Source organism: Engystomops pustulosus, chromosome 7, assembly GCF_040894005.1.
Source record: "Engystomops pustulosus chromosome 7, aEngPut4.maternal, whole genome shotgun sequence".
In the NCBI taxonomy this organism is placed as follows: Eukaryota; Metazoa; Chordata; class Amphibia; order Anura; family Leptodactylidae; genus Engystomops; species Engystomops pustulosus.
The window spans coordinates 35,871,958-35,898,005 of record NC_092417.1 but is presented as its reverse complement, the minus strand read 5'-3'; the positions used below and the strand labels follow the sequence as shown (position 1 = coordinate 35,898,005).

The following is a 26,048-nucleotide window of genomic DNA, read 5'->3' as shown; positions in this document are numbered from 1 at the left end:
AACAATTTCTCAAACAAATGGATCCATAAAAAACCCACCATAAAATAACAGACATGTAGAGTTGAAAGGGAAGTTCTCCACCCTGCAATTATCAACACATAGAAATTATGTCATAAGACTAAGTGGATTTATGCAAGATACATCCGTTCCATCAAAAATTATGTCACACGATTGTGAAGATTTATGCAAGAAACATCCTTCCCACTAACTGAACAGATTTTATAATTTTTACAGCCTCGTGATATATATGGTATGCATGGCGTTGCACTATGGGGGAAAAAAATATGGGTATATCTACATAGAGTATGAAACCAGGGGCACTGAAATAGTGGACACTCAAAACGTGCTATTGGTCGTACTTATAGGGGTTTTCCAGGGGTTAACCTGCTGATCGGATCTTAATGATGGGTCCCCAACGGGTGACAAGTCCTTCGACACCTGTAGTATCCAGAGAGTGCAGCTGATCGCGCAAAGGCTGGTTGCTCTATTCATCTCTATGGTGCTGACGGAGATTCCCTAGTACGGCGCTCAGAAATCTCCCTCAGTGCCTTAGAGCTGAATGGAGCAGTTGCCGACCAAAACGCAACCGGCGGCTTTCTTCATCTCAAGGTACGATGGGGGTACAACGAACACTTGTTCTTGTGATCCATGGGGGTCACGACCCTGAGACCACCACTGATCAACAAGTTAGCCCCTACCCTGTAGATAACTTGTATTTCACTGGAGAACTCCTTTAATTCCAGAAGGATCATAGCTGGAAGGAAAGATTGTGCACACGCCCCAAGAATAAAATATACAAATTCAGAAAAACTTTATTTGTTAAAACATACATTAACACTTATCTTTTTTTATATATATAAAAGGTCATAGACTTTATGTGGACATGCGTCAGATGTTAGTTCTTGGCAACCTTCAACTTTATGATACTAAATGTGTTCCACAAACTTCCTATATTCATCCTTTGTCATTGTCCTGGTAAATTACACGCCAAATAATACTGGTCCTCTGCAAATATATCTGGAGAGTGAGGGGCGTCAGAAGTGCAGTGGTTTCCGCTTGGCTCAGGGTGAAAGGGTGCAGACGGAAGGAAGGCCAGTGTGTATGTCCGCAGAGCATCTGCAGAAGCAGAGGTGTTAGAGATAGTGCGTGGATTTTGGGCAGAAGGGCGACTGGGAAGGAAGGTAAACTGATTGTCTGAGTGTTTGTATGAGAAGGCAGTTCTGTAACCTCGTCCTGCGGTTCATCTGGAGTTCAGCATGTAAAACCTGTATGTAAATATTACTGTGCTTCCTGGATTTTCTCTAGCTTGCAATCTCCGGCATGCTCCTCTTCCAGTGCCATACAGCCACGTAGTGTTACTATGTTAGAAGGAAACTCGTCCTTCAACAGTATTCCACGTTCCCGGTGACAATCGAGCTCTTCAATAAATCCATACCAGTAGATGACCAGGCCGGGCCCAAACCTGAAATAGACACATGTATCACATTAGTGATGATCTAGAAGCTTCGGCTTCTACTGACGAGAAGAACAAACACATTAAATACATGGAGGTTATAGAAGATGAACGGTTCATGTTTTTGCATTTTTTTTAAGCCAAAAATCAGGTGAGGTCAAGTAAAATAGCATGCAAAAAAATTGAATGTGTAAATGCACCAAAAGATGGACCAGCAACCTTAAAAAAAAAAAAACTAACTCAAAAATCTCAAAAAGCTTTTTTTCAAAGTCCGACCCGATAGAAAGTTCACAGTCTGTGTCTAAAGCCCATCCAAACATAGAACTAAGAGGCTGTCAACCGCAATCTAATTTTAGTCCTACATCTCTGTGCCGTTTCACTTTAAAAACAAATTTCTGAGATCTACATATCAATATCATTCTGCATTTGTTACACGTAGACTTGGCTGTCTGCCTGTGACTGCCTATCCATTCCTCCCTCTTTCAGATGGAGAGATCCCTGGGGCAGCCTCAGGAAACAGCCCCCTGAACTATTTGGCCCTCGAGGAAGTTCAGACCTTCAGCCTAGGGTTCATAAACAAGTAATCACCATCAATCAGAGCGCTGTACTACACATCAACCTCACCTCACTTATATAAACATACATAAGGGTTGCTTTAACTGGCCCCTCTCCCCTACTGAGAACACTTAGAGAATGCACTACTCCAGCCTTCTCTGGGGCTCGGTCACAGCTTTTTCATTTAGAATATTAGAAGATAAGGCTATAAATCAGAATTGATGGATGTAACACAGAGTTTTTCTCCTACTATGAGGTTATATAAAAGGAATATCAATAATAACAGTAGTAGGATTTGGTAATATACCCTACTAACATGCCGATCTGTAACAACTGATAGCTATCCACCCCCAATGTATGAGAACATGAGCACGTAGTATTTTATAACTTTACCCTGCTTATATAGCTTCAACTTATTGGATGACATTTTCATATAGTTTGTCTTGCAATCCAAATTTAAATGGGTGGAGGGTTTATTGTTATGCAACTTTTTGAATTTGGTTTTTGCAAGAGAAAGTCTTGACTTTAGGCTTAAAAAGTATAAACTGATTGAGGTATGGTGCAAACTTAGGTCTTTACAGAGATGTTTTTCCACCTTCTACACTACTAGTGTTGAGCAGATTCCGAATGTCATTAGAATTTTGCGAATTTCGTGGGTTTGGCTCAAATTCCTTCCAGAGTTAACTTGTGCGATCAGTGCCAATACTCCCTAAATGCTACTGGCAAAGTCACCGGCAGCATTTAAATGGCTGTGCCGACGAGCCACAACTAAGCTGCCAACGGAGCGCGGTGCTGCCATTTTGGGGAGGATCGACGCTCCTTGATGACATTAACGGGAGTGACGATGCTGCTGATATGTCAGTGGCAGCACGTGTCACCGCAGTCGTTTAAACAACGCTGGTGATTTTGCTAGGGCCAGGTGTTACAGGTTGGGACCTGAAAAGTATTTTAGAATTCAGTCTCAGTCGAATTTGGGCAAAACCACTATGCACTACATCTTAACTGGAGTGAAATTATGTAGTTGAATGGTCGGCACTTGTCCCAACACTACCTCACCTCATGAACATGGAAAAAACTGTATGAAAAAAAAAGTGGTCCCAAAACTTTAAGGTAGTGATGATTATTTCTTTTAATTCAGATGTAAATATGATATGATATAGATATAGTGCGCGTTATGGGTCTCCTGAGCCTTCGTCAGCTATAGAGTGAAATTTTGCCAACTTTTGGGGCTATGTCTTACACTAACCACACACTTTTTAAAACGAGAGAAAGTCACTCTTGCTAAATTATTTTTTGACAATTTTGTGGGTTTTTGAATCAATGGCTCTCCCTACTCTTTGTTGCATCTTTTGAGTATTTGAGGAAACGGGGGGAATCCGGAGAAAATTCCTAAATACAGAGACTCCCTGCACAAATGGCATGGTTCAAATGTGAACCCAGGACCCTGGTGCTACAAGGTAACAGTCCTATCTGCTAAGCCACCGACAAATCAGAAAGTTATGATGCGTTGCATGGCATGTGAATAAAAGTATTAAAAAAACTAAAACGTTGGTAAGTCAAATATCTTTAGAATATCGAAACCAGCGGCGGTAGATAAAACAAGCTTTTTTTCAATCCAGTGATATTTTTGACAGATGTCATGTATGACTACTGTATCTTGTTGCAGCTGTTTTGTGACAAGTCTATGTGTAGTTGTGTGTTTATATTTTTCAGCTTTTTTGCCTTTCTTTTTACCGGCCACTAATTTATTAAAAAAAGAAAAAGAAAAATGAGCTACCATTAGTTTTCATTTCAATGCCACACCCCAAACCCAAAATTTCTCCAAACTTTGGATCCATGGAAGCTGAGTTCATGGAGCTTCATCAGTGGAAGCCGTCCCCCATAGCATAGTATGAGCAAGGGTTTACCAGGTGATTTACGAGAGCCTGCTGGGGGATCCTGCCAAAGAAAACACTGCGGGGGAAGATGCCTGTTACAATGTGAACGTTGAGTTCACTGCAATGTCATGTAACAGTTTATATGTGGATTTATGGCGGGGCTTTCAACAGCGAGGAAGTTACATTTCAGAGCAATAGTCTGTCTTTTTAAACTAATCAGTAGTTAAACCACCTAAACCTGAGCTGCCTAAGGGTTAACCTGTTATGTCAAAGCCACAACAATACATTTTCTGTTAATAACATTAAAAAAAATTTAATAAATAAAAAAAAAGGCATATTATTATTATATCAGGGAGTCATAATATAGTAACTAGACGTAGAAACATTCTTTCAAGACAATAAATAGAAATTAAAGTCAAAATAAAATACTTTAAAAATCTGAGATTATTGGTTAAAAAAATGGTTTGGGGAAAGTGTAAGAATGTTATGATTTTCAGAAGACAAACAACCTATTCTGGATAAGATCAGACAGTCAGTGGTTGAGGAGAGCTTCCATTATGGTCTGTGATGAGTCCAGCGATCTATTCCCGAGCATCAAGAATGACCAGAAAGAACAGATCCAAGGAAGCGTTGGAACCTGATTCATTATTCTTATCCCTTTCTATATAATTTTTGTCGACCCAACAACCCTTCTGCAACATTAAAACTCTACCTACAACACTCTGCTAATGGCTAATGTTATGCTCATAGCTCGGTCATATATGGTCCTTCACATTCACCAGAAAATGCATCTGAACATGATGGACTTCCTTAAAAAGTCAATGGGGCACATTTACTTACCCATCCAGAAGAGTTCACAGAAAGTGCATTGTCTGACGATCATGCACTCTGCTGCGATTCACTAATATCGTGAACCCGATATCCTGCATGTGTTGCTTTCCCGCCGAAGTTCACCTTCTTCTTCCTGGTGCATTTAAGTGCTTGATCTTGCAACACAATTTGAAAGTTAAATCCCGCGTTCAGTCCGAATCCGTCGGATTGTCCGGCGATTCCCCCCCCCCTCGATTTGTGTCGCATGAAAGCCGGCGTAGATGCGACACAATCCAAACACGTGCGACTTAATCCCCTGTTAAATACCCGGCACACCCGTGCAAAACCCAGCACACCCGTGCAAAGGGCGGCCGCGAACCCTTAGTAAATAAGCCACAATAGGTCCTTCAGTGCCCGATATATGTAACAGATCGGTCACTGCTTTCATAGATGGAAATTATGATGCTCATGTGAAGAGAACTTTTCACGCTTGGGTATTAGTTTACATTAGTTTTATATCTTGATTGAAGAATCCGGACACTGTTGCATTGCACCACAAAGTATTGATATATATTCTGCTACTTATACCTTCACATCAGAAGCTGCCAGCTCCACCACTGCAGGAAGCTGGAAGGTTTGGACACCTTGCCACCTATATGCCTGTGACTGCCATGCATTTTTCTAAACGTTCACAACCAATGTTTAAACTGTTCCGATGGATCTAAACAGAAACTTTGTAACTTTGACTCCATGACTACAGACTACAAACAAATGTCTAATCGTTCTATTTTGCCACCAATCTGCCTAATACTTCATGGTAACCAACTAAAGGATCAGACTACAAAGTGTATGTGTGTAGTCTGTTACCATGGAGACAAAAAAGATAGAGGATCTTCACAAAGCTCTTATTTTATAGGCAAAGAAAAACAGCTCGGAACCGAATATCTGGAAATAGATAACAGGTAGAATGTATGATCCCATCAATTTTAATGATATCTTTATTTTGAAGGTTTTCCCTTATTTTAGCATTGTGTTAACCCACTCATGAAATATACCCCCCGGAAATGTAGTAATATGCTTGGTCGATTATAATCACTCTCAATCTTAGTACCTCAGCTAACAGCCCAACGATTATTTATGTATAACCCTCCCCATTGGATAATACAGATTAATGGCCTCCACGTAATATATGAATGGTCCAGAATGATGGACCACGTGGTGCTTTGATGAGAGAGGCATATAGAAACATCCAAAGTATCCTATTAAAACTTCAACCATGTTCTCCATTACAAACCTCCAGGTTCATGTTGTATGATGAGCCGTGGGTTACGATGCCTTTTGCTGCTCTGCCAAGATACAACAGCATGCATGAGGTATGGAGTTGTTTTGCCCGATTGGCTCTTATACGAGCTCACTAAAAAGACTGCATTGTTCTATGATTTATCAACGTCAGGTTACAATACCAAAACGGAAAGTCACAATGACTAACCACACACAAAAGAATACAAGCTGTTCTTTACTCCAAGGTGGGGCCATCATTAATTTCTATACAGAGTTGTGGGGGCTAATGACAGCCTGCACCTTTATTTAGCACCATGACTATACATGGACATATAGGGCTGAAAAATGCAGTTCTACATTTTCAATTAAAAATTCATTTCAGATTGGGCCATGACTGAATTAATTTTATATCTTTCTGTTTCATTGTTTTAGTGGCTGGACAACACATTTAAAGGGGTTTTCGAGGATTAGGAAATGATATACTGGACGACACTTTTTTACAGTAAAATTTTTACGGCATCTTTAATAAAACTACAGTGTGTACCGTTTGGCTGGTCCATTCAACTTTCTATCATTGGATTTCCATACCTTTCCTTTGCAGCAAGGTGGACTACTGCCTTACTGGCCCTGGGTCTGGAGGTGAGCTGAAGTTTATCTTGGATTTCTAACAACTTTGGAGCCCCTGTACACAGAGATCTGCGGTGATGGATGACGATGCGTTGGACTAGAGGGGATCGGAGTCATACGTATAGGTTCTCTCTTCTACCCTCTATTCAAGTGCGTCGCTTCCGCCAACACTGGTCTGTTAAGATAAAGAGGTTAGCGATGAGGACCTCTCATGACCCCTGCCCACAAGTCAGTTCTTTTCCAACAAACTTGTCAGTTTGGTCGCTCCCAAAGTTAGAAATACTGAAGTGAACGAAGCATGTAAGCTCAGGATGTCTGGGTCCGGTCAAACTCGCCGATAGGCAATAGGCCTTATACTGGCATCAACCTAACAATAATTGTTTTTGACATGTGCTAGCCATTGTTCCAACAGCTAGTGTTTGTCCCCATGTATTTCTATGGGACAATTGTTTCTACATCTTTATGCGTGAGTTGAGCAGTCTGTTTTACTGTCGTTGGGTGTGTGAGCAGACCTTCCCGCGTCGATGACACAAGAGCGGCAAATTCACGTGGTGACGTTTTTCGGGCCCGATATTGTCGGTAGTCCACCACCGCTGTAGCCTCAGTATATAAACAGAAACCAGAAATATTGGAGGGCTCTCTACCAGAATAGAGAGGCAAGAATCAGTTGTTGTGTCCCCTCCTTCAGGCCATTGATTTCCTAATTTTGGACAACTCTATTTAAATCTTTCCTGCATTTAACCATTTATTTTTCCAAAAGCATGCTATAAAATTTCAGCAAATAAATTTGAACATATGAAGACAAATCAGTTGACCAATAGTTTCTCTTGTAGGACAGGATCACATTGTGAATCTGTTTGTTTGTCCTGGTTGCTATTTATATATGGTGATCATGGGTGTTGCCTGAAAGAAAACCCCATCAACACCAAGGCACCTGTTCCTATCTAAAGAAGCGGGTGGCAGGCCTCAGGTGTCGGAGCCGCTGCCGATGTGGAGGGTGGAGTGTCAGCCGCCAGCCATTAGCTCGCAAACATCTCCTGCTCTTAAACACCTCTTAATTTACGCACAAATTACACAGTGTGTATCTAAGCCACAGCTTGATTACAGACTGCTAGGCTGCATGACAAATAGGTGGAAGGCAGTCTCCCCATGTGCATGTTTTCACTTTTGGAGGCATTGTGCTGGAGGAATGTGAAAAGCCGCCGATACATTACGGAGAGGGGTGAAGTACGCTCTGATTATACCTTCTCGCAAAAAATTTCCTGGTGCACACTGCTCCTCTGAAAAGATGCCTGGCGCAGACTTGGCAACACTGCTGCTCTTTTGTCTGCAACAAAAATGTTTCCAGCGGATGAAAAGGAGAAATTAGAAAGGAGGATGGGAGGGGGGGAGCTTGTGCTCTTCCTTTTAAGAAATGTTTACAACGCGGATGGGTATAATATTCACCTTGTAACATGGATCACCTGGGATATCGAGTAACAATGCTCAGAAGCCAGACATTGTTTCCTTAATAAGGAGCTGTGCTTAATGTGAATTAACGCTATAATGTTGGGGCACAGACAGTCTCGTGTATTTCCTATTATTTCCTAATTCCCTCTGATGTAAACTAAGGAGAAGCCTGTGAACAAAGCAACTCTACATGATGTATCGGTATCCCTGCATCTTCCTAGCATGGAATAGCAGCGGAGGGAAACTAGCAAACTTTAAAAATGAACTGCGGGTGGCTAAAGTCTTTTCTACGGCTAGCAGTGCCCAAAATATAAAATGTATTCATCGAATACACAACTTTTATTAGTATAAAAACTTAATAACCTGAAGGTTAATTCAATAGTGACCAGTTTATAGAGAAGTTGAATATAATACCCTAGTAGTTTTGGTAGTGGAAAATGAAGTATAATGTGCAGGCATGTTATAGAGCAGTATGAGCTGAGAAAATTATACATAGGGGCACATTTACTTACCCGGTCCAGTCACGATACAGCGGCGCGTTCTCTGACGAGGATTCGGGTCTGCCGGGATTCACTAAGGTCCGTGCGCCCGATATCCACCAGGTGTCGCTGCTGCGCCGAGGTCCGCCGGAGTTCACCTGCTTCTTCCTGGTGCATGTAAGTGCTGATCTTGCGACACAAATTATTTTTTTAATTCTGCAGTTTTCCCGTATCCGGCGGGTTGTCCAGCGGCCAGGCCCCCCGATTTCTGTCGCGTGAAAGCCGGCGCCGATGCGCGTGCGCCAAAATCCCGAGGCAATTCAGGGCAAATCAGAAAGTGCGCGATTCGGACCATTAGTAAATGAGCCCATTAGTGTCCTACCTGCAGGCAGCACATTGTACAGTGTCCTTTTCTGAAGGCAGCATCTTATAGAGTAGGAGGTGCAGAGCAGATTCTACATATTGTCCTATCTGCAGGCACTAAAATATAGGACAGAATATAAATTTCACACTACAGAAGGAGGACATCCTTTTTGCTGTAAACAAAGGACTCCAAAGTGTTCCTAAAAGTGAAGAACTGAGAAAAAGCTCCAGCGAGATTGGAGCAGACAAACTCTTCTTTATAAGGACATGAGATAAAAGCCATAGGTACAGTAAGGTAGGAAAATGATGACCGACGCGTTTCAGCTTGACCCAACACGCATTAATGATGGCTTTACCGTATGTGTGTGAACACAGATTTCATAAAAGTGAGGTGCATCTGAAACAGTCTTTTTTGGGTGAGCACTAGAGGAATGTCTCCACACTTTCTAAGGATCCTAGGACTGGATTTCAGGACTGTCGGAGCCATCCATGTAGCTTCTCAGCTGATTAACCAGTGTTTATTTTTAGGGTTTGATAGGAAACAGACCTCGCTGAGGGCACCGCTGGCTGATCTCTGGATAATCTTACACAGTCTCATACATTTACAAAGGCGGCTGCCTAAACGCAGCTGCTGATCTGGCCTAGATCTTCTGCGAGGAGGGACAAGGCCCCCAAAAAGTATATATTGTAAACACGGCACAAGCTCGACTTTAATAACACGACACAATAAGATGGCATTGTATACCGCCTGTAAGTCATTACTCCGTGTGCCAACCCGTCTCCAGTACTCATGCCTCTTCCTTTTGAGTTGTCTGACATGGTGTCGTCAGATCTGTTATCAGTTTCATGTTACAAGTACACAGGGAAGAACTGCATCCAAGAAGCCGATCCAGCCTTGTTTATAGGTTACCGTTTGGATGGCATCCCACACCCAAATTAGTAGGAAACTCAGTCTGTTCAAGCCTGCCGAGTACACTCACTACTGTATCAACCACAAGGCGACCTCAAAAAGTCAATTCCAGTTTACACGTACCTCGTAGAACGTACCTTGTGGTTACATAATGTCAGTTTTGTATGATGGGTTAAGGTTTATTATAAAGTAGGTTTGAGGTTTCCCAGACATCCTGCAAGCGGAGCGACCCTTTAAAGCCCGGCCCTGTCTTTAAGACAAAGAAACAACTTCTTCACATTTTCGAGAGGAGATGTTTCCTCAATGTATTAGACTGAACTTTTTCTAAGGTCCCAGATCAGTTGATTCACTATCGACATGGACACAGATACATTAAAATTCCTCCTACATGCACAGTACAAGCCGTCCAAACGAATAGAACCCGCTTCGCTATGTGCCATATAATTGGAGAAAATCCTAATAGTTATCGCCTAAGTGACATTCAAAGAAGCACTTACTCTAACAATACTTATGCAAAAATATTTGTTTTCCCCTCTGTAAATGGAAAGGCATCGGCAATAAGTGGTGTTTTGCTGAACCTTGTTACTAATGTTGCTGGAAAACTCAATTTCAGAATAAATCGCCAAAATAGCAGTCCTTCTAAATGGCTTTTTTTGTGTATTCCAGTTAAATTTGCATTCACAAGGTCTGAAGTACCTCAAGCTTCTAGACAATTTTCTGTTGAATCCTAGAATGGCCGCCATTTACCGATCACTCCCTTAATTGGCTTTCTAAGGTACTACTTGAAGTTAAATTTATTTATTGTGTATTAAAGGGAACCTGTCACTAGTTTTATACCAGCAAACCACCAGCACCCTCAGGTTAGGTAAGAAATATCTATTCTAGCAGTTTATTTTCTTATTACAAAAAAAAAAAGAATCACATTTTGTGATGAGTCATGCTTAGGGGGAATCATCACTTCAGTCACCTATGACTTGGGCTCTATTGCATCTAAAACCACGCTTTTGGTGTCATATTAAAAGATGATCTTTTTTGTAATTGGCAATAGGCTACAGAAGCTGCAACCTATCAGATAAACTAACCCAAACTAGCTAGACATATCTTTGAAAACTTCTGTTATGCAGAGATAAAACTATACCTATATTGTTCCTCCCTATGCTTGTACAGCTCCACTGTGCATTTGTAATGTTTTCTCACCATCTATGCATATTCATGTTCTTCTAGCACAGCCGATCCCCCAGCTTCCAGAGGCCTATTCAGAAGAGGCCTACTTTATACAATGTACAAATACCTGAACGGACAGTACAAGGATCTCTCCAAAGATCGTTTTATACCTAGGCCTGTGACCAGGACAAGGGGGCATCCTCTGCGCCTACAGGAGAGGCGATTCTACCATCAACATAGACAGGGGGCATCCTCTACGCCTAGAGGAGAGGCGGTTCTACCATCACCATAGACAGGGAGCATCCTCTACACCTAGAGGAGAGGCGGTTCTACCATCACCATAGACAGGGGGCATCCTCTACACCTAGAGGAGAGGAGGTTCTACCATCACCATAGACAGTGGGCATCCTCTACACCTAGAGGAGAGGCGGTTCTACCATCACCATAGACAGGGGGCATCCTCTACACCTAGAGGAGAGGCGGTTCTACCATCACCATAGACAGGGGGCATCCTCTACACCTAGAGGAGAGGTGGCTCTACCATCACCATAGACAGGGGGCATCGTCTACACCTAGAGGAGAGGCGATTCTACCATCAACATAGACAAAGGTTCTTTACTGTAAGAGCAGTGAGACTGTGGAACTCTCTGCCGCAGGAGGTTGTTATGGTGGACTCTATATACATTTTCATCATTGACCTCTCACTCAGGAATGAGAGAGCTGTTGTCTGTGTGTGACTTGCTGAAGAGAAATTAGCTCCTCATTCACCCTCCCCCCTTAGAAATTCTCTTCAGTGAGTCACACAGTCAGTGTTTCTCTCATTCCTGAGGGAGAGGGTGAATGTGCGGATGATTTAAATTCATCAAGTCACACATATTTAGCACCTCTCTCAATCCCCTCATTCACCCCTCCCTCAGGAACTCTCTTCGTGAGTCAAACAGCTAGCATTTTTCCCATTCCTAAGGGAGGAGGTAATGCGCTTGAGGCGCAGCTAAGCAGGAAAGGCATAAATATGCTGGATTTAGCTCAGATTAAAGAAGATGATTGGATTTGCATGGGGTCATTTGCATAGATGGTTAGTCAACTTTACAAATCTATAGGGAGGAATGGGGAGGAACAGTATAGGGATAGTTGTATATTTGATAACAGCAGTTTTCAAATATATGTTTAACTAACAGGTTCACTTTAAAAAAATAGTTATAGTAATGTAAACTATATAATCTATGCAGCACATTTATTATACACAGGAGCTAAGTGCACCAGCATATGATGGTGGCCCCATTTCTTTATCTGCATGTATCTCCAGCTCCTTAGGTATAAGAACCACAAGCCCTACGTGAATGATGAAAGACTGTTATCTTTAATATGATACTAAAAGCTTGATGCTAAGTACTATAAAGTCTAAAATAGGAGCATTTGAAGTGGCAATCTTCTTCCAACCTTTAAAAGTAACTAATCTCAAGCAAAAAGTGACTCATCTTCGCTCACCTGAGGGGGATGTTAGTTTAGTGATATTTAAAGGGAACCTTGCGTGATGAAACAATCCTTGAGCATAATTTTATAAGGTAAATAAGCTGAAAAGATTTAGATACATTTTTGTGGGGAAGGATTTATCTGAACATGTAATTAATTCATTTGAAGACCTGGAATTAGGAGTCCAGTGGGTGGTCATACTGTCTGATTGACAGATAGCTCTGTAAACAGTGGAAAAATGGACAACAATAGGACCAAAATTAGATGAAAATGATACATTTGGAAGTTATATTGAATCATTTTGTTCTAAAACTGCTCTACACTTTCAACGTAGCAGGACAATGGTCCCCACCAACAGAGAATCAACTTTTTCTATTTTATATACAAATTCCTGCAGACACGTAACTAAATGGGAAGAAGTTGCAAAATTCCCGTTCTTCTAGTCTCACCCAAAAGTCACTGTACTACCCTGTTATATATTGGTTCTTCATTGAGATGTTTTTTTGCTAAATTTTATTCCATTGTTAGTCCTCACAAAGTAACATTTAGTATTATCGCATTTTAAAACCATTTACAACTAAAGATATTTTTTGGGTATTATCCACATATTCAGCTTGAAGTGAATTCTATAAACTGAGCTTAAATTCATCAATACTTGTTTTCTATATTACTAAACATTTTTTTCCTATCAAGAGAAGTCTTCCAGTGTCCTTAGGCCTTTTCCACATAGTAAACGTATGTTAGAACACAACAAGTAATTGGCCTGTCTTACATTTCCAAGGCTTATTCCTCTAGGAATCAACCTTTTGTATGGTTCTGCTATGTTCCCCATGGCCTTCAGAGCAGAGATCAATCACTCACGCCTCCTGACAAGAATGTGATGGGATTAAAGGTTATTTACTTGGTAATCATCATGTGCACTAGCTCAAACATCAAACTAAAGAGATCATTTTTTCCCCATCTTGATGTTAAAGTCCAGGTCGGTAGGGATTATTAAGGTGGCTCCGCAGTCTAGGATGAATTTTACTCATTTCTGCACTGAAGATGCCGTGCCTATACTCAGTGTCTTAACCTAAATTCATAAATTAACATTAGTTTAATTGTTTTGGTCTACTACACATAATACACTAAAAAAAAAACTACATTTCCTTTTCAAGACAAGTAAATCAATGTGAGGGGCAAGCTGGCCAGCACTTCAGACCCTTGACATAAAACATAACTCCCCTAGAGATCGTCGGCTGATGCATCTCGAAAAAACTTTCAACAAAAGCCTTCTGACAATCTGTAAATGAATCTTAATTTTTAGCATAAAATATACTAAATAAAACCTTCACAATATTAGTGGCCACACAGTTCAATCGTTAGACCTAAACTTAGACTGGACTTAGTTCTTGGCTTACTCCTTCATCAGGTCAGATTTGAGGTTACATTTGGATTGGATTTAGGAAGGTCCCAAGGATAATCATCATAACCAACCACTGTAGAACTAGTCTAAGAATAGACCTCTCTGGACACGCTCTTGACTTACCATATTTTACGGTGTATGAGACAACCCCCATCTTTAACAGTCAAAATATAGAGTTTGGGATATACTCACAGACATTTAGGCTCTATTTTCCCGTTACAGGGTTAAACCCTGGGAATAACGGTTATGATATTTTGATAGATGGGACATTTTGGGACGCAGTGAAACCTAACATGTTTATGATTTGTTTTTATATCAGTTCTAGGGAAAGGGGGTAAAATTTATTTGTTTTTTACTATTTTCAGACCTCCTGGGGAACTTTAACCCTAGGTTGTCTTATTGATCGTACAATACAGTATGGTAGTATATGGGGATTTTACTGCTCATTTATTACAGAGGCTCATTGGCACATTGCAACAAATGAGCAGAAAACAAACAGCCTCGGATGAGAGGGATGTCTGTAATGTTGGAACAGTGTGATGGTTATGTACATGAAGCTGGCACAATGTGATGCTGATACTGTGCTGTGTGTGAAGTTGGCACAGTGTGATGGGTAGGTGTGGGAGACTGGCATAGTGTTGTAGGTATGTGTGTGGCTCAGGCTGGCACAGTTTGATGAAGATGAGTGTGTGGCTCAGGCGGGCACAGTGTGATGATGATGAGTGTGTGGCTCAGGCGGGGACAGTGTGATGAAGATGAGTGTGTGGCTCAGGCTGGCACAGTGTGATGAAGATGAGCGTGTGGCTCAGGCTGTCACAGTGTGATGAAGATGAGTGTGTGGCTCAGGCGGGCACAGTGTGATGAAGATGAGTGTGTGGCTCAGGCGGGCACGGTGTGATAGAAATGTGTGTAAGGCTCAGGCTGGCACAGTGTGATGAAGATGTGTGTGTTGCTCAGGCGGGCACAGTTTGATGAAGATGAGTGTGTGGCTCAGGCTGGCATAGTGTGATGGAGATGTGTGTGTTGCTCAGGCGGGCACAGTTTGATGAAGATGAGTGTGTGGCTCAGGCGGGCACAGTGTGATGAAGATGAGTGTGTTGCTCAGGCGGGCACAGTTTGATGAAGATGAGTGTGTTGCTCAGGCGGGCACAGTTTGATGAAGATGAGTGTGTGGCTCAGGCGGGCACAGTGTGATGAAGATGAGTGTGTTGCTCAGGCGGGCACAGTTTGATGAAGATGAGTGTGTTGCTCAGGCGGGCACAGTTTGATGAAGATGAGTGTGTTGCTCAGGCCGGCACAGTGTGATGAAGATGAGTGTGTGGCTCAGGCCTGCACAGTGTGATGAAGATGAGTGTGTGCCTCAGGCGGGCACAGTGTGATGAAGATGAGTGTGTGGCTCAGGCGGGCACAGTGTGATGAAGATGAGTGTGTGGCTCAGGCGGACACAGTTTGATGAAGATGAGTGTGTGGCTCAGGCTGGCATAGTGTGATGGAGATGTGTGTGTTGCTCAGGCAGGCACAGTTTGATGAAGATGAGTGTGTGGCTCAGGCGGGCACAGTTTGATGAAGATGAGTGTGTGGCTCAGGCTGGCATAGTGTGATGGAGATGTGTGTGTTGCTCAGGCAGGCACAGTTTGATGAAGATGAGTGTGTTGCTCAGGCGGGCACAGTTTGATGAAGATGAGTGTGTTGCTCAGGCGGGCACAGTGTGATGAAGATGAGTGTGTGGCTCAGGCGGGCACAGTGTGATGAAGATGAGTGTGTGGCTCAGGCGGGCACAGTTTGATGAAGATGAGTGTGTTGCTCAGGCCGGCACAGTGTGATGAAGATGAGTGTGTGGCTCAGGCCGGCACAGTGTGATGAAGATGAGTGTGTTGCTCAGGCCGGCACAGTGTGATGAAGATGAGTGTGTGGCTCAGGCGGGCACAGTGTGATGAAGATGAGTGTGTGGCTCAGGCCGGCACAGTGTGATGAAGATGAGTGTGTGGCTCAGGCGGGCACAGTGTGATGAAGATGCGTGAGAAGCCAACATAGTGCTATAAGCATGAATTTAAGTTTTGTACAGTGTGACAGAGATGAGTGTGAGTCTGTACCAGTGTAGTGAGAGTTTATGTCACCGTAGTGTGAGGATATATGGTAGATGTGTGATGTACACCCCTACCACGCTGTCATCTCCTGGTTGAGATGGCAGAATATCATCTACGGATGATGATCTGATAGCTGACCCCTTATAGCTTCACCACAGCCACGGTCCTGGTCACGCAATGGTTCACCACATTCCAGTGACACAATAGTAGATTCTACTAAAACGGCTGCTCCCTCCTCACCCGGCGTATAAGACGACCCCCTACTTTTAAAAACATTTTCAGGGGTTAAAAAGTTATCTCGTTCACCGGAAAATATGGTACCTTCATCAGGTCGGTCAGCTTTCGAGATTTAAAGCAAAAACCAGTTATCCTCATATTATTTCCTGACACTACTTCCTATATCTCCATAGTCTTACTCCAACCGATGAAAGGAATTTCTTCCAACATAGTTTTTAACATTTTTGAAGTTTCGATTAACATAATAAAGATATTACAAGTTGCGTGGGTGCTGACTTAACAAACCTACAGTGCGTTTTTGAATACAATCCCTTTTTCCTTTCTTACAGTTTTCTATGCCTTTCATTTTGCACATTAAGAATGCTCATTACATAATTTCCTTAATAATGGCATTGGGGGTGAATAAATTAAAATGTATTTCTTGTGTTTTACAGTTTTACGCATATGATTTTTACGATATCTTTTCCACAAATCATTAAAATAGAAAGAATATGTAAATCTATACAAACATCAGAAGAGCACAAAAAGGAAACTATGCAGCAACCCCATGTGAATTACAAGTCACCTTAAGGGCAGATGCACACGACAGTGACGATCGTCCGGCTGCCCTTTGATTATTGAACGGATAGCACATGGCGGCACTAACAGCAATGCCTTCAAATGGACCTGTGGCCACGGCTGTTATTTTAACTTATCCGTTAGTATGTCCTAGTCAGATCCGTTTTTCAAGTATAATGGTTCATTCACACAGCCCTCTGGGGGGACGTACATGTGTGGCACCGTTCCACGCCACACACCAGGAAAATATAGAACATGCAGTTGTGTGGCCGTGCGCCCGCTGTTTCCTATGGAGGGAGGAGGGGTCACCTCCTCCTCCTCTCCAGCACACGGCGGGCATACCATGTGTGTGAATGAACCCTAACTTAAAGGATCCATGAAAAATAAATGCAAGTCAGCTGTGAAAAAACTATTTGCAACACTTTTTTATAGGTATATATATATGCGTGAGATTTATCACCCCCTGCCCCGCACTGCAGATATATCCAGATGTTCTGGCCACACTAGAAATAGCTGGTGCCCCGCACTGCAGATATATCCAGATGTTCTGGCCACACTAGAAATAGCTGGTGCACAGGTGTTGGGCAGGAACGTAGGCCCACTCCACAACCAAAGATGATGCCCTTTTTGCCCCTCTGCGCCAAGTTGGCGTCATTGGCCCCAGAGTGGGCCGACATTCTTCCCACACACCTGTGCACCAGCTATAGCTAGTGTGACTTGAACGTTTAGATATATATGGTGCGGTGCCATAAGGGGGTACATTGTTTTAGGCCAGGCCGTGTGCAAGGATTTGTGACTATTTTAAGGCTTGTACACTAGATAATTTATGTACAAGCTTTGATAAATCCCCCCCCCATGGAATCTGGGACTTCAAATGTTATGTGAATCACCTGTGAGCGGCAACATGGCCTTGAGATTTGACTTTATGCTTATAAGAACTTAAAGGCTCATGCAAAGGCCACAACTACAAAATGAGACGAAACACAAATAGAAATTCTCTATATATTTAATATATACAATATATTTTTAATATATAAATACAGGCTGTCCCCTACTTAAGAACACCTCTGCCCCCTGTGACCTCAGGTGAAGCTCTCTGGATGCTTTACTATAGTCCCAGGCTGTAATGATCAGCTGTAAGGTGTCTGTAATGAAGCTTTATTGATAATCCTTGTTCACATTACAGCAAAAAACTTTGAAACCCCAATTGTCGGTGGGGCAAAAAAAATGTTTGTCTGGATCTACAATTATAAAATATAAATTACATACAAATTTAACTTAAGAACAAACCTATGGAACCTATCTTGTATGTAACCCAGGGAATGCCTGTACTTATACTTACGGTAATATATAAATATATTTAATATATAAAACCTTAGAAAATGTATATACTTTCTCTTTAATTCTAGAGAACACAAAGGGTAACTTTATTTAACTTCCAGGGCTCTTCAGCCCCCTCTACTCCGCATGGACCCAAAACCTGTTTTTGTACCTTTTACATACATACATACACACTGTTGTATATTACCATTTTTACTCCACCTGCTACTCATATATACCTATTGTTCAGTATTTGTGTTTTTCTTGTGCAATAAATAAAAATCTGGTACATTCTGTAGTGGTGTAAGGTAAGTTCAAAAAGCTTTTGCCAGTGACTTTATTTAAAAAAAAAAATTGTAAAATTAAGAAAAAAAATGCAGTAGGAAATCGATTATTTTGAAGAGTTAATTTAAACAATTTAGACATGCACCTTGTAACCATCCAAATACAGTGTTATTATGCACCAAAATTTTATTCAACGAAATTTGCTAAATTGTGACTTGTTAGTCACGAGTTGTTAAATAGTTTTCTAAACAGTATGGAAAACTATAGAGGTAGTTGATATGATATGTGTGTTTTCAGGCTATTTTAAATAGAGGTTAGGACTTCCATGGGCGAAATGTTTCTGAACGAACACTTTCAGAAGGTAAGGTAATATTATGGGCCATCTCAAACAAATCTGGTGGAAGTCCAGGTGACTTTTCATTATTTTATTACATTCAATATTTCCAGCATTTTACTGAATTCTCCTGTTGCAAACACTTGTCAAAGTACTAAACAGGTTTGTCCAAATCCTCATCAAAAAATGTCCCCACTAACCCCTGTTCATTTCATTGGGGATCAGTAGTACCAACCTTTTTTTTTTTTTAAGATGAATTAGATTCTCCATTCTGTGTGAACACACTCTTAGATTGTTACAGAATTACAATGAATCCAAGTTTGATAAAAAAAAACAACTTACAAAAGCTAAAGAGAGTGTATAGCATCAACCATATCAAGAAGCTTAGACCTGGCAGAAGCTGCTGCACGGCACAGTTATCCCTACTATTGGCGAGCCTGGGTTTTATTGTGTCTGAGGTTTGTTATTAACCCCACTACAGACTATTACAGGGTAATAACTGCAATGTGAGCATCTTAGATAAGGATGGTCCTATTTAGAAAGACCTTGGTAAATCCATAGCTTTAATTCCATAAAAATATTGAGTCTGAAGATGTCATCACTGCAGGACCTTGCCACTACCTGATAAGCTATGTTTGCTACTCGGTGATATAGTTACATGCGCTTGTGATACAAGAATGTCGTTCATCATAAAGACATGTACTTGGATGTTTTTTCCATCCTCTGCTACGTGTTCTACAGGAGACATATGCCGTGATTTTGCAACGCTGGTTGTGGATAGTTGAAGCGGCACACTGGATTGTCCCACAAGAATTCCCTTTCCAATAACCTGGATACATCTATAAAAGGCAGAGCAAAGCATAAAGGAAGGGTCTACTGGGGATAGGCTTTTATAGATGATAGTGCTAGCTGTTATTATATAATGAATGTCTACATACATACCAATACATTATTTTCTTAGAGCCTCTTAAAGACACAGTAAATACATAAAGCAAAGATAAAAGACCCGGTGCCCTGCTTTATATATCATAGACCCAATGCTCTCCTGTATATATTAAAGACCCAGTGCCCTCCTTTATACAGTAAAGACCCAATGCCATCCATTATATATAGAAGACCTGGTGTCCTCCATTATATATAGATGACTCAATGTCCTCCTTTATATATAGAAGACCCGGTGTCCTCCTTTATACAGTAAACACCCAATGCCATCCATTATATATAGAAGACCTGGTGTCCTCCTTTATACAGTAAAGACCCAATGCCATCCATTATATATAGAAGACCTGGTGTCCTCCATTATATATAGATGACTCAATGTCCTCCTTTATATATAGAAGACCCGGTGTCCTCCTTTATATATAGAAGACTCAATGTCCTCCTTTATATATAGAAGACCTGATGTCCTCCATTATATATAGAAGACCCGGTGTCCTCCTTTATACAGTAAAGACCCAATGCCATCCATTATATATAGAAGACCTGGTGTCCTCCATTATATATAGAAGACTCAATGTCCTCCTTTATATATAGAAGACCTGATGTCCTCCATTATATATAGAAGACCCGGTGTCCTCCTTTATACAGTAAAGACCCAATGCCATCCATTATATATAGAAGACCTGGTGTCCTCCTTTATATATAGAAGACTCAATGTCCTCCTTTATATATAGAAGACCTGATGTCCTCCATTATATATAGAAGACCCGGTGCCTTCCTTTATATATAGAAGACCCGGTGCCTTCCTTTATATATAGAAGACCTGGTGTCCTCCATTATATATAGAAGACCCGGTGTCCTCCATTATATATAGAAGACCCGGTGTCCTCCTTTATATATAGAAGACCTGGTGTCCTCCTTTATATATAGAAGACCTGGTGTCCTCCATTATATATAGAAGACCCGGTGTCCTCCTTTATACAGTAAACACCCAATGCCATCCATTATATATAGAAGACCTGGTGTCCTCCATTATATATAGATGACTCAATGTCCTCCTTTATATATAGAAGACCCGGTGTCCTCCTTTATATATAGAAGACTCAATGGCCTCCATTATATATAGAAGACCTGATGTCCTCCATTATATATAGAAGACCCGGTGCCTTCCTTTATATATAGAAGACCTGGTGTCCTCCATTATATATAGAAGACCTGGTGTCCTCCTTTATATGTAGAAGAACAGGTGCCCTTCTTTATATATAGAAGACCTGGTGTCCTCCTTTATATATAGAAGACCTGGTGTCCTCCTTTATATATAGAAGACCTGGTGTCCTCCATTATATATAGAAGACCCGGTGTCCTCCATTATATATAGAAGACCTGTTGTCTGGCCAAAATATGGACCTACATAGAAGTATTTAAAATTTTGATAAATGTTTCAGTCACGATACTGATGAAGTATAAGCAAATTCTAGCACGCTCTATTGAAGTTGCTACTTTGTGCCCTGCTAACCACTTAAAAGTCTTTGACTTACCAGATTTATTATCTGAAATTTAGATTTCAGTTCTGATGCAAGTGGTGCAACATAATTACTGAGAGGTATATTCTGACGTTAATGGAACCGGATATTAAGAATTACTCATAAAGCACTGGTCTTACTATATTGGTCCCATTGACTTAGTATATAAATATAGCTTTTGATACATGTTGACACTCCCCTTGCTCTGGGTTGGTCATCCAACAGCAGGGGGAGTGTCTTAGACTACTAAAGCAGAGTCTATGACCACTAGTCCAAGAATCTAGTGACCTATTTTTAAAAATGAAAAAAGGGCTAAAATTCCAAGAAAATTAACACCTTGTCCTTGGAGAATCATTGAGAAATTGTTATTGTGTACTGCTAGTAAGAAAAGTAAAAGGTGGAGTGTGACTGTGATGACCTTGTCAGCCCTGGATAAGCTGAGAAATTGATCATCAGACTGGAATATTTTCTTTGGATCTTCCCATTCCGAGACTCATTAATCCCAGGTACATGAATATCACACGACTGCCGGGTTTCCTCTTAAGGGAAGACAGGACATATTGTTCAAAGAGGGGATTTGTGTTCAGTGATATTAGTCTTTCAATCTCTATGTGACTAATCCCCACTCCTCTGTCCAGGACAAATAAAGTCCTCTATAGCATTTTTACCAAAGGCATTTTGTGATGCTCAATCCCTGTAATTCCTTCATCCTTCTTGCCCAGAATTTGATACTGTTGATCGGCTCATCTGCCTCAGGTTGTACTAAAACAAGTCGGCCATTTAGTAGCTACTAACTCTTCTCTCTATTTAGGGCATTCTCTTCTTATCCTCTATAAGTGCTAAAAGAACACACAAAATAACCTTCTAGTAGAGTAAAATGGAATTATTTGCTGTATTGCAGTGATGGCGAACCTTTTGGAGAACAAGTGCCCAAATTACAACAAAAACCCACATATTTATCGCAAAGCGCCAACACAGCAATTTAAGCAATAGCTCACTGTTCTTCCACAAGTTCAACAGAAGAAGGACCTCCATCGATAAACTGCCCCTGCCTTCTCACTCTTTCTACAGTTAGAAGAAGCCAAGGATGTGTTGCTTTAAAATAACGCTGAGAGTAGCATCTACGTTGCCTTTGACTGCAGGTGAATTCTTTTGAGTCATGTCTGGTGAACTCTGTGCTGGCACAATGTGGCCTGGGTGCCCACAAAGAGTGCCCTGAGTGCCAACTCTGGCACCCATGCCATAGGTTCGCCACCACTGCTGTATTGTCTTCGAGAAATTCTGGTACCTTGGCTATGTAATTTAGGCAAAGATTCAAAATCTCAAAAAATCTGGACAACAATGTCATCAATTACATTAAATTTTTTAATAAAAATTTTAAAATTCCCTCTGCGTAATATATACGGTAACCTACCATTATAAACTGAAGCTCCCTTCCCGTGTGCTGACGGTTGATGGATATCTCCAGAAGGTTTTGGGGAATTAAACTATTCCTAAAGCATCACATGACCTCATTTTTCTATATAGTGGAATTCTGGGGGATTACTTTTTGACATTTGTAATGTGTTTGGAATTTTTGACCTTATAGTAAGAGAAGCCCAGTGGTCCTATCTTGGAGCATTAAATCAATTAAGAAGTAGATGCACACACATCACGCCACAGTTTCCTCATTCTTAGCATCTTATTCTGCCTCATTTAACGGACATCACTTTACAACTTGCCTGGCTGTCACTTTAAATGTAGCACTTCGCTAAATTGCACTTTCCTTTCACTTTAACAAGCATCGCCATCATCTATTACATTTAGATGTCAGCAGAGAGGTACAGAGGACATCTGCTCAGGGCCTTCAGATTTAGAAACCTGACACGCACAGTATGAATTTGTTTCATTATCTGACTTTCATATACAGTGACCGATTTATTAGGTACTATATGTTAGGAGCCGCACTATGATTTGGTCACGTGACTGGTAATCAAAGCAAATGTAGGACATTAGTTGATGTGAATAATGACTTTAAAGGGGTATTCCCATCGGGGCATTCACATTTCATTTAATCTGCCATATAGATGCATTTTTACAATTGCATGTTATTAAAAAATATGTCCCTATGAGAAGATAATTTCTCCTATGCCGTGTTGTCCTATAGAAACAATATAGTTGTCCTTGGACAAGAAACCCACCTATTGAGCCCTTCCAGACTGCCCGGATTCAGCGTTCATTACCCTAGGATGGCTGTGGTACAAGCAGTAACAGTAAATTATCTTCACACAGGTACATTTTTTAATAATATCCAACTAAAGAAATGAATCTATATGACAGATGAATTAAATGAAATGCCAATGCCCACATGAAAATACCCTTGAAATCACAGCATGCTTCCATGGACTTCTACTCCTCTTCATGCCTCCATGCAGGCTTGCTTTGAATTCTTGTGATCAGATATATTCATGATGTACAGTTTGCTAACGTTAGGAGGCTCAAGGACCTGAGATGATGTCACACGGGTCACATGACATGATACTGACATGACATGATACTGCTGAATGCTGAGAAATCATGAGGATGAGTTGCTAGAATCAGCCCGAGGAGGCCAAGCCCCCAAGGCTCGCGATAGATGTCCATGGATACCAGGTAAAATTATGAAGTTGATTATATAGGGATTGGAGGGAAAACATTTTTAGCTAAAAGAAGGGTGTCAGCTAGTTAATAGAGCTCCATGGGAACCTGCCACTAGCTGTATTTGTGAAAAATGTGTTGACAGGTTCCTTTTAAGGGAAATAATCGTTGGCAGACGAATCTGAGAATGAATTTAAAGTAGTTGTTCACTTTCAGTAAATAACAGATATAAAACTGATACATTAAAGATACAGCTCTAATTACACTCTGTGATATAAAGAGCCGAGCAACTGTATGGCGAAACACGACTTCCTGTTTATCCACAGGAAGTAAACAACTGACTTCCTGTTAAATGACAGCAAGCTAAGATCTAGAAAACTGGAATTGATACAGAAAGTATATTGGAATATTGAACAACTTTTCATTACACAAACAATATCAATTGTTTGCTCAAAGTAGACAACCCCTTTAAGATCTTCAGGTTTACAAATTTCAATGTGACATATAACAGGAGGAAGACAGTAAAGGCATTGAAACAGATTATTCAATATGTAAGTGACCTACAACTGTGAAACTCCCCTTATCAGACCCAAGCAGGTGAAAATTAAAAACCTCAATGGGCAACTTCTTCAAATATATTGCGAGTGAATGTTTGGGATTAATCCTAGACGAGGAGAGATCTGGTGCTTTGAGTGGAATAATAGTCCCACTTACAACCTGTTCAAAGATTAAATGAAGCCTGACTAAAGATGCAACCATCTGTACTTGCAATCTAAAATAAGGGTAATAATAGGTGGCTTAAGTTTAGACTTAAAGGGGCTTTCTCACCAAACAAGTTAGGTCCTAGGGCCTTAACTTGCTGATCAGTGGGGGTCTCAGTGATGAAACCCCCACAGATCATGAGAACAGGGGGTCCAATGAACCCCGTCTGACCCCTTGACTCTCACAGAGATGAGCGGAGTATCCGGTCGTGCATGGCCAGGCTGCCCCGTTCATCTCTATATAGCTGAAGGAGATTGCCAAGCACCATACTTGATTAGCAACTAGATAGGACCTGACTTGTTTCGTGGGAAAACCACTTTAACAGTCTAAAGATGCCCTAATTTTATGTCTTTAGAGTCTTATGGTGTATTATGTATCCGCTTAAGTCTACACTTTCTAAATATGAAGTAGGATTACTTCGCTTGTGTATATTATACTGGTACAAACACCAATGTGGCCTTGTAAGAAAAGTCAAAAAGGTAAAAAGTTTGGAGACGTGAACTTTGATTCAACACGGTTCCAGACTCTACAAGTTTAAAGGTTAAGTATTCATATCAGTGAAACTGACAAATGTAAAACTAATCTAATCAGCGGCTGAAAGAGGCCTACAAACTTAGTGGGATGTTTTAAATTGGGTCCTCGGCACGGCAACGTGAGCGACATGTTCATTCCAGCCCCTTGACCTAGCCGAGACCTTGTTGAGGTTCTGCAAAATTCACCAAAGGATCCAAAACAGCAACATGTGTAAAGGAGCTTAAAGAAAACACATGTTCCAGAAACTGCGACCTTCCCTGATCCAGGACCTGAGGGATATTGTAACAAAGGAGATCACAGGCAGATAAATTCAACTTTGTTAAAGAAGGGGGTCAGACTGAAGCCCAGATTTGTTTTTTCTTATAGGAAAAGGGTGAAAAGTGGGACAGGGAAATTAAATCCTGTTGCGCTTCCAAAAATAAATTAGTTGAAAAAACAGAAAGTTCAATGAGTTATTTAACGGCTGATTGATCCTAAAGGAAATACGGATGTTGTTGGCTTCTCGGAGACAAGTGTCTTCTATTAGCGGAGCTTTGTATTTACAGCCAACCAAAGCAAACTAATTAATTCAAAAAGGAAACCAAATGATCGGCCTCAAATACAAGGTGATAAAAGCCGCTCGCTGGGTGAAGGTCATCAATAATATTCCTCAGGCAATCTTGTATTGATTTCACTTTCACGCTGTGATAAAGCACTTTACAAGTTGTTAAATTGACAGTTTATTCCTTTGTAAATAAGCATTTTTACATTTAATCTCCTCGCAGATGAGTTGCATTACATATTTATCGGCCATTTTATGCACAAGAAATCATTTTACTTTTTTTTCTTTCTTTCTCCTAGACATTCGGATCTGATTTTCTCCATTCGTAAACGTAAACACTAGACTGGACGTGTCAATGCATTATTATTAATGTCAGGCAGTGATAAAGTATAAGATTAAAGAGGAACACTGCCATGACTAACACCACTTAATTCAGGGGCTTTTAACAGGAGGTTAAAGGGGTAGT

General features: G+C 41.0%; 1 protein-coding gene across 7 annotated transcripts in view; it reads right to left on the bottom strand.

Annotated features, from left to right (window-relative positions):
• Positions 1–796: 796 nt before the first annotated feature.
• CDIN1 (CDAN1 interacting nuclease 1) overlaps positions 797–26,048 on the bottom strand; it is a 214,571-nt gene continuing 189,319 nt past the window's right edge. For 2 of the 7 annotated variants that reach the window (XM_072115434.1, XM_072115437.1), the window contains one exon: positions 797–1,462. In XM_072115434.1, the coding sequence (XP_071971535.1) occupies positions 1,279–1,462 (184 nt within the window). In that variant the 3' untranslated portion in view covers positions 797–1,278. Of the gene's footprint in view, positions 1,463–6,564; positions 6,779–18,861; positions 19,507–26,048 lie in introns of those variants that run through there. The other 5 variants (XM_072115432.1, XM_072115433.1, XR_011848816.1 and 2 more) reach the window with 4 other exon arrangements.